Source organism: Acomys russatus, chromosome 24 (genome assembly GCF_903995435.1).
Source record: "Acomys russatus chromosome 24, mAcoRus1.1, whole genome shotgun sequence".
Classification (NCBI taxonomy): Eukaryota; Metazoa; Chordata; class Mammalia; order Rodentia; family Muridae; genus Acomys; species Acomys russatus.
In genome coordinates, this window is record NC_067160.1 from 46,945,926 (window position 1) to 46,956,569 (window position 10,644).

Genomic DNA, 10,644 nt, shown 5'->3' on the forward strand with positions numbered 1-10,644 from the left:
TAGATCCCCTGTAACTGTAGTTACAGGCAGTTGTGAACCACCATGTTGGAGCCAGGAATCAAACCTGGGTCATCTGAAAAGCAGCCAGTGCTTTTATTTACTGAGCCATCTCTCCAGCTCCTAGAATATATTTTCAGGAAAATAATATATACAAAGAAAAATGTAGACACCAAAACCATTGAAAATATTTTCAGTCAAGATTATAGCCATTTTCACAGGAGACAACTTCCTGAACAGAACTCCCAACAGCCCAGGCTCTAAGGTCACCTTAATAAATGGGACCTCATGAGGCTGAAAAGCTTCTGTAAGGCAGAAGACACTGTCAACAGAACAATTGGGACCTCATGAGGCTGAAAAGCTTCTGTAAGGCAGAAGACACTGTCCACAGAACAAAGCGACAGCCTACAGACTGAGAAAAGATCTTCATTAACCCAACATCTGACAAAGGACTAATATCCAAAATATATAAAGAACTCAAGAAATTAAACACCACAAAACCAAATAACCCTATTAAGAAACGGGGCTCAAATTAAACAAAATTCTCAACAGAGGAATATCGAATGGCTGAGAAACACTTAAAAAATGCTCAACATCCTTAGTCATCAGAGAAATGCAAATTAAAACAACTCTGAGATTCCATCTTACACCCATCAGAATGGCCAAGATCAAAAACTAAAGTGACAGCATATGCTGGCAAGAATGTGGAGAAAGGGGAACACTCCTTCATTGCTGGTGGGAGTGAAAACTTGTACAACCACTTTGGAAATCTAAAACTAGGAAAAAGGTTACCTCAAGACCCAGCTATACCACTCCTTGGAATATACCCGGAAGATGCTCCATCACACGACCAGGACATATGCTCAACCACGTTCATAGCAACCTTATTTGTAATAGCCAGAACCTGGAAAAAAACCTAAATGTTCCTCAGTCGAAGCATGGATAAAGAAACTGGTACATTTACACTGTGGAATACTACTCAGCTATACAAAAAAAAAAAAAAAAAAAAAGAGGAAATCCTGAAAATTTATGGGCAAATGGATGGAACTAGAAATGATCATACTGAGTGAGTTAACACAGATCCAGATAGACTCACATGGTATATACTCACTTATAATCGAACACTAGCACAAAAGGGATGTCCCACGAAAGTCTTCACTTAACAGGAGATTGGGATAGATGTGAGGACCTTCCATTGGGACTCTAGGAGAGAGAAGTATGGGAGAATGGAGAAATAGAAGGATCCAGAGGGTCCTAGAAACCTGCAAGAAGAACATCACGATGGGTCGATCTGGACACAGGGGTTCTGCTCAAACTACTGCACCAACCAAGGACAATATATGCAGTAAACATTGAACCCCTACTCAGATCTAGCCAACGGACAAGACATTATCCACAGTTGTGTGGAGAGCAAGGACTGACTCTGCCATGAACTCTGGTGCCCCATATTTGACCACTTCTCTGTGGTGGGGAGGCCTGGTGGCACTCAGAGAAAGAATAGGCAGGCTACCAACATGAGACTTAATAAGCTGTGACCATATGGTGGGGGAGGGGGTCTCCTTCTGTCACAAACCTGTAGGAGGGGAATAGGGTGAAAGAGGGGGGAGGGAGGAATCGGAGGAGACAAGCAAGGGGACAACAATTGAGATGTAATAGGAATAAATTAATAAAAATGATTATAGCCATTTTCCTTGGAACTTGTGAGACTAGGACAATTCTGATGGTTAATCATACACCTTAAATGTTTAAGACAATAAATCCTATGGTGTGTAGTATTTTACACATATTATGCCTCAATTTAAAATTTTGACAGAAAGCAAAAATCATAATTTCCAGATAAAGCACACAAAAAAATAGAAAAAACCATACTATTAACAAGCTAGTAAGGGAGCTGAGCTTGGTGACACACAGCTTTAAGCCAAGCACTCAGGAGGCAAAGTCAGGTGAGTCTCTGGGAGTCAAGGCCAGCCTAGTCTACATTGTGAATTCCAGGATACTCAAGGCTATATACTGAGAATCTGTCTCAAACAAATGAATGCTTAAGCCCTACCAAAACCAATTAGTAGGGGAATGAAATTACAGAAATAGGTAATCAAAATGCAGACAAACATTTGCAATGTGTCTCAAACAGAAATTAGGAATGTGGAAAATATAAATCCAAGTGCACCACAGTTTTATTAAATGTTGATAACTGAATTTCCTAGAAATGTAATTTTCAAAGTACATAAACAAAGAAAAATTCAACTTTACATTGTTATAATGTGTATTCATCACATGTGTAAGGATGTTGAAAAGTAAAATTATTGAAAAAAGCATGTATTCAGTGATACATAAAAACTGGCTTTCTTACATCTGGGCCCAAGGGTTCTGCTCAAACTATAGCACCAACCAAGGACAATATGTGCAGTAAACATCGAACCCCTACTCAAATCTAGCCAATAGACAGGGCATTCTCCACAGATAAGTGAAGAGAGGGGACTGCCTTTCACATGAACTCTGGTGCCCCATATTTGACCACATCCCCTTGATGGGGAGGCCCGGTGGCACTCAGAGGAAGGATAGCAGGCTACCAAGAAGAGACTTGATAACCTATGATCATATAAAGGGAGAGGAGGCCCCCCCACAGTCACAGTCATAGGGGAGGGGAATAGGGTGAAAGTGGGAGGGAGAGAGGGAAGAAAGGAAGGAGGGAGGGAGGAATGGGAGGATACAAGTGATGGGTTAACAATTGAGATGTAATATGAATGAGTTAATAAATAATATATATATATCACGAAAACTGGCTTTCTTATGCTGCTATGAGAAGTAGTGATGACAAGGCAGAGGCTGTCTATAAAGATTAAGTCAACTCTCATCCTACTATAAATGCTATGATGTGTGCTGACTGAATGACACATGCTTGCAGAAGTGGCCAATATCCATAGTGTAATCATCCCTATGATGTCTGATTTCAAGCTAGTAGTGTGATGTTGTAACTGTCCAGTTGGGAAGAAATTTATTCAAACAGCGTAAACTCAGCACAAGCCTGCTTCAGCCCACCATGATACATGAGTCAGTCTATCTGGCATAGATCATAACACCAGCTATATAGGATGGTGAACAAGCAAAGACTAAGATAAAACTCAAGCAACTCAAGAATTAAACTTGATCCTGTTGACATATTAAGAACACTGTGCGGGACTTGAGATGCAGCCTACAGTTAGTGAATCCTTCAGGTCAATACCCAGAACTGCATCAAATAACCAAACAAAAACTGGAAAACCCAGCATATAACAACGCAATACATTTTATACTAAACACAAAGAATTGTCAACTATACAATAACTTTAGGAAATATATGATGAAGTGTCCATAATAAGTAAAATGGATGTCTTTCACTTAAAGAAGTGGTCCTAGTGACAACTATACCTAGAGCCTGTTTTATATCTCTGTTCCTCAGGCTGTAGATGAAAGGGTTCAGCAAGGGTGTGACTACTGCATAGATAACAGAAGCAACTATGTCTTTGTCGCTGGAGTTTTGGAATAAAGAGAAAAAGTAAACGCACGCAATTGTCCCATAGTACAAAGATACCACAAAGAGATGGGAGCCACAGGTAGAAAAGGTTTTAAGGAATCTCTTTGTGGAGGGGCCCCTCAAGGCAGTGCTTCCTATGTGAATATAATAGCCCAGGATGCTACTCAGAGGCAAGATGAAAAGCAGTCCTCCCTCAGTGAAGGTGACTAGCTTATTGGGGGAGACGTCTGAGCAGCTCAGCTTCAGGAGGGCAGTGAGGTCACAGAAGAAGTTGGGGATGACGGTATTATTGGCACAGAATGACAGCTGGGTCAAGAGGAGCGTGTGCAGCAGGGCATGAGCACAACAGAGGGACCAGGACCCAGCAACTAAGCAGACGCAGAGCTCCTCCCTCATGATGGTGATGTAGCGCAGCGGATGACAGACAGCCACATACCTGTCATAGGCCATCAGTGCAAGAAGGAAATTGTCCAGGCAGCCAAACAGAATGAAAAAATACATCTGAGAGATACACCCATTGTAGGAGATGGAATGTTGCTGAGTCTGAATGTTCATCAGCATTTTGGGAACTGTGATGGATGAAAGGGAGATGTCAGAGAAGGCCAAGTGGCTGAGGAAGAAGTACATGGGGGTGTGGAGGCGATGGTCCACCCTGATGAGCAGGATGATGAGCAGGTTCCCCAGCACTGTGGTCAGGTACATGGCCAGGAACAGGGTGAAGAAGATGCCCCAGTGTTCTGGTCTGATGGGGAGCCCCAGGAGGAGGAACTCAGACACACTGCTCTGGTTCTCCATCCTCGCGCTGCTCTTGGGAAGTAGAAAAAGGTGGAACACACATGAGTATGGCCAGCACATTATTGCAGTGATCTTTTCTGTATGATTCTTCTTCTTGGGTTTAAATGCAAGGAATCTGCATAAAATACTGAAGAATTTTTCACAATTTATTTTCTGCTTACCTTCTACTTAAAATGAACTTCTTTTGGCAGTACCTATGTGGTATTGAATGCCACTTCCTTATCTGTACTACAGTAATAAAAGTTCTGGCACTCAAATGCTACCCAGCACGTCACATGTGCATGTTGGCTCATTTAAATTTATATTTTGGAGGATTTTTTTGCTTCTTTTGAAATAGAAATGTACTCCTTTTTTTCTAAATGTTTATGGACAAATACTCATTGTAACATAATGAATTTCATGAAAATATTTTTATTTGAGTATGTCTTGTGTCATGTTCACCTTCATACTCCCCCAACCCACCAATTACTCGCTATCTACTCTTCTTAACTTCCCTGATGCTTCTGTCATTTTCTTTAACTTATTGGTGCATGAATAAATAAGCATTTCCTATTCTAACTCCAATGATATATCACACCTTCACATTAAAGAATGTCTTTCCAAAGAAACTAAGGTCACCAGCACTTTGCTTAATTCATATTTAGTTAGAAAGAATATTGACCCCCATCTGACACTCATGTAAAACATGAACAGTAGCAGTGATCAAAGAGCCAAGTCCCTGTGTAGGAGACTGTGCCTTCATATTAGGCCACATCAAGTCTCAGTGCTTTACTCTGGAATGAGAATTGAACAGTAAGAAAGAGGCATCCATTGTTTACATGGGTTGTGTTTGTTTATTTGTTTGTTTTTCCAAGCTACTAAAAATTATTTATTTACTTTCTTTTCTACAACACAACATAGCTCCTCTTGGGAAAACATAAGAAAAAATATTGTAAGACTTCAAACATGCAATTTTAATATAGCCAAATATAGAGAATTAAGCAGTGATTATCAATAATTTTTAAAATAACATAAAACTCCTTAAGTGAAGGCAGAAATATTAAAGTCTTAACTGATCTGAGTCCTTCCAAATTACCTGTCACCAAAAGTGGTTGGGAATGGTCTCCAAGACAGCATTAATTTAGCATCAAATACTAATCTCAATGTTTTGCACACATCTTCCAATTCAATCTTCACCGTAGTCTAATTACAAACATATATCATCTTAGCCATTTTAACAGTGAGGAAATAAAGCCAGAGTGTCTAAGTCTGCAAGCAAAGGTACCAGGTAAAATCGTGAGGTACGCTTGGGTCCCTGCTCTTAGTAGAATCATAGTCATCATTCACCCAAATATCCAAGGATGCTATACAGTGCCCACTACTCTTTTCAAAAGTCCTACAAAAGGGTGAAATTATATTTTATATATAGTGCAGTTTACAAAAGATTTCCACTTTTTAACTTCTTTCAAAGCAGTAAGTACACATTTGGGGCCAGTGAGACTGTTGCGGTAGTTCTCAACCTGAGGTTGGGGCCCTTTGGCAAACCTCTAATCTCCAAAAAAAATTATGTTATTATTCATAACAGTAACAACTTATAGTTATGAAGTAGCAACAAAAGTAATTTTATGATTGGGTGTCACCACAACACAAGGAACTGTGTGAGTTGCAGCATTAGGAAGATGGAGAACCTCTTTATCTAGTGGGTAAAGGCTCTTGTCACCAAACCTGATGGCCTGAGTTTGACCCCTGGAACCCATGTGGTGAAAGGAAAGAACCAACTCCAAGTCTCCCCCTGGCCTGTGGCACTCATGCATTCACACACATACACATACACAGAGAGATGAGGTTGGGGGAGAGAAACACAAATAAACAAATTCGTTGAACTTAACTTTGGACCGAGATATTGTGAAAGGATACATGACTTGGACAGGGCTTTGCAGCAAGTCATCCTGCAGGAACTTGCACCTCACCAAGGCACAGGTTATTACTGACCTGATGCCAATGCAGAGGCCCGGTTCCTCACTGATAGAGTCTGTATCGCCTCAGAAAGCCAGAGGAAACCACTCATGAATCCTGACTGCTACTATAGGCAAGATCTTGCTGGAGGCACTCAGCCTGTGACCTTGAGGTGTGAGGGCAAGTCTGAATAGGCCAGTTTCCTCTGGTTTCTAATGTTCTTTCCCCAGATAGTAGTGAACTAATGAGCCTCCAACACCCAGAGGTTGAATCTTGGGAAAAACAATAATAATTTCTTTTTACTGACTACAATAAACCAAACACGACACTGAGTACTTTATATACACTGGATCACTTAGTCCACAAAATACTTCTATAAAGTTGAGATGGTCACTGTCCTTGAGTAATGAGGAATCTGTTTCTAAACTGAACTCATCATGAGTTCATGATGGTAATGAAATACATATGAGCCTTTCTGCCCAATGCAGAATAACAACTGGCCACCAAGGGATATTTGACTTTCCAGGGACTAACCAAAGCCCCTGGACCACACCAATGAAACAGACATGCACAGTGAGCACACACACCCATGCAGACACTTGCATTGCTGATTTGTGTTTTCTCACCAGTTACAGTTGTCTTGGAGAGAGGATGGCACCCACAGAGGCATAAGGACAAAATGTAAAACTAGTCACACAGACTCACTTTAAAACCAACACAACACATTCAACAATACAAAAAAACACATACTAGAGGAATGCGCTCATACTCTGATTATACACACACACACACACACACACACGCACGCACGCACGCACGCACGCACACACACACACACACACACACACACACACGGCAACCAAAATACAAAGACAAATACATCATGGAAAGCCATTCAAAAATATATCAATTACATAGATACACCTCAAATTTTAGGAAGACAAAAACGACACAGTGCACACATGTACACAGCCCACTCAGAATAATAGTTCTGGTTGCCACTGACATACATGAAGGTGTTCAGTCAGCGAATCTCTGATCCCCTTTCACTCACAGACATAGAACATAAACATTACCTCAAAATTATCCAAATGGCAATGCACATGCATGCACGTATGCATGCACACACACACAGACACACACCACTCTCAAGGACATGCAATCATATACCAAATATGACTCAGACATACAAGCTCACACATGCCCACATATTTAAAAACAAAATACAGAACATGATTTCAGATTGCTGAAAACATATTATCTCTTTAGACCTTTCAGTCTCCTCTATTTGACTGTGTCTGCACATAGATGAAAATGAAGGAGGAAACAGAATGAGAGCATGGAAAATATTTTAGACCTAACGGACTGATTTGGAGACTCCCAAACAGAAACAAATGAATTACTCTCATGGGCCTAATTCAGATCTGTGTGTTCTGGATCTAGAGAGGGGTAGTCAATTACATAACAGAGAGGGGAGGGAGGGAGGGAGAAAGGGAGGGAGGGAGGGGGAGAGGCAGAGAATGAAGTACATATGCAAAGACACAGAGACACATCTTGCCCACCAAGAGCTTGCTCACAGCTCCCTCTGACCTCTGCCAGCCCTTGGTTTGCTCTGGCTCCTGATAACCCACTTCTCTGAGCCCTTGGGTTCCATTATGGCCACCAAGCACAAAAAGATCACTGGGTATCTTATGTCATCCCAAGACCTTCTGACCTTTCTCCGTCTATCCTTGAGCTCCAGAATATAAGCAGGATACCTAAAGCCCCAGGAGATTCCCAGAGCTCCTGGTTAGGAAAAGAATGAAGCAGAATAATTAGCTTCAATTCCTGCCAGTCCTTAGGGGTGAGCCTGCATGGGGGCCAGGGAGAAAAGGCCAGGGAAGCAGAGCAGGCACTGAGCCTGCTAAACATGTGTCTTCAACATCAAGGATATTATATTAATCATAGACTCACCACTACCACAAAATACCTGAGACAGTAAACTTGTGGAGTCCAAGACTAATTTATCCCAGCTTTAGTGGTTCCGGCCCATGATCAACTATCTCCATTGTTTCCTGCCTGTGCTGAAGAAATGTGTCATGTTGGGAGTGCATGGGAGAAAGGCCTGCTTGTGTCATTAGCAGGAAACAACAGGAAGTCCAACAGACACCCCTGCCACAGACCCCACTTCTTACAGTTTTCTCACCTTACAGCACTGCCATCCTGGGACCAAGCCTTCAACATGAACCTTTGAGTGAGACCCAGCCAAAAGTCTTTGCTGGATCTCAATCAAATATACAATCATGTCATGCAGAAATGGGGACAATTTTTCCTTTCCTATTTTTAGCCCTTTAATGTCATTCTCTTGTATTTTCCTTGGTGTGGAAATATTCCTCTTTTGTAGCTACAGACAAATACAAGTTGATGAACTCTGTAAGCCAAAAAAAGTTAAGGGTCAGGAATCTGAGGATTGCCAATTGAGCTCTCCCATGCAGATCCAATCTGCTCACAATGAGCACGTGGCTGTGAGGACATACTGATGGAGCAGAAGCTGCCTGAGAGTCATCATATTGGCAAATGATTGACTTATGTGGGTTTTACAGGTACTAAGATTAGAACAGCTCAGAATCTACCCAGCATAGTACCTACAGCTTAATAATAAATCGGTCTTTCTATGTCAATCATTGGGAAACTAGCTGGTTAATGAAAACCACAGCTGTGATAATTTCCTGTATTAATTAATATAGAAAGAATAATTATTCCTTCTACATTCCCTTTCTTCCAAAGGCTCAAAGATCATAGAGGAAGAAGTAATGCAAAGATCATAGGAACCAAAGGTAGTGGAAGGCCACAGGGAAATGTTTTTCAGGCACAACATGGAAGGGTCATGTATGAAATCAGAAGCTAAGACAGCATTTACCAGACATGTGCAAGATCAATCCAGACAAAATCCTAGAACAGATGGGAAAAGTGGGCATGAATTCTCACCCCTAGCTGAGGACCTATTGGCAATTGATGGCTTTCAGGAGTTGGGGAGTTAGCTTTTGTCAAGAATTTGGTCCATCATAGAAGCTGTCTATGATCCAGTAGGTGGCCCCTATACCCATGCACAAGCTGGCATCACTAAATGGACTCCATGGGAAGAAAGAGAAAGGGGAGGGAGGGAGGAAATAAAGAATTTGGGAGGGAATGTTGGTAGGTGTCTTAGATAGGGTTTCTATTGGTTACTATTAGTTAGGGTGTTGCTGTGATGAAACACCATGACCAAAGAAACTTGGGGAGGAAAGTGGTTATCTGGCTCACACTCCCACAGCACTGTTTATCACTGAAGGAAGCTTACAAAGGCACTCAATTAGGGCTGGAATCTGGAGACAGGAGCTGATGCAGAGGCCGTGGGGGAGGGCTTCTCATGTTCCCATGCCTTGCTCAGCCTACTTTCTTATAGAACCCAGGACCACCAGCCCAGGGATGACCCACCTACAATGGGCTGGGCCCTCTCTTGTCAATCACTAATTAAGAAAATGCCTTACAGCTGGAGGTTATGGAGGGTTGTTTTTTTTTTCAGTTGAGGATCTCTCTTTTCAGATGACTCTAGCCTGTGTCAAGTTGATATAAAACTAGCCAAGACTTATATAAAAAAGGAATTGGTGAAGAGAGGGTAGAGGGTGGATTTTATCAAAACACTTGTATGGGTGCATAGAACTTCTCAAGATACCAAAAAAAATAATGTTATCATAAAATAAGCATTTTAATGCAAAATTGAGCTCTCAGAGATTCTCTAGTCTAGTATTTTCAGTAATTCTAGGTGCGGATTAAGTTTTGGCTCATGCTGCTTCAGACAAAGTGATACAAAAACCAATTTTATTTATTGGAAGTACACTTTCAGATAATCATAGCTTACAAAATTTGGTTAGCCAGAGTTCTTCCTAGGATAGTGCAAACTTAAGGTCTTCCATGGCTACACAAATTACGATAGTGTACCTCACTACCAATTCAATGTAAGCTTCCCAGTCTTACACCAGACACCGAAAGAGGTCTACAAAATGTAAAACACAAAAGCATTTCCAGACTGCCAAGGCCTTTTATATTCTTGGTATAATCCTCCCAATGGTCACAGAGGACCCCAAAGGCTCAGAAGAACTCTTCAGGGCAAAGCTAGTCTCGCAAATGGTAGCTGAAGAATTGGTTTAAAAGCAGATCAAATGGCTGAACAGAGCCTCCACGATAAAGGACAGAAGCTTCTGGAAGTGCCCTGATCAGGACAAACAAAAACACAAAAACAACCTGCCCAGTGTCAGACCTCAGGACCTGCGCACTTCAAACCCTCCCATCTCATCAGAGAGCTGCTGGTGGGGGATGATGTGAGAAGATGAGGAGTCCCTGGGATACAGTGATCCCAGCAGCTGTGGGGACCATCAACCTTT

At 41.6% G+C, this 10,644-nt stretch overlaps 1 protein-coding gene across 1 annotated transcript; it reads right to left on the reverse strand.

Annotated features, from left to right (window-relative positions):
* Positions 1-3,310: 3,310 nt before the first annotated feature.
* On the reverse strand, positions 3,311-4,306 carry LOC127206989 (olfactory receptor 1J4-like). The gene has a single exon (XM_051166284.1). It carries the CDS (start codon positions 4,304-4,306, stop codon positions 3,311-3,313), a length of 996 nt encoding a protein of 331 aa, XP_051022241.1.
* Between the last annotated feature and the right edge of the window lie 6,338 nt (positions 4,307-10,644).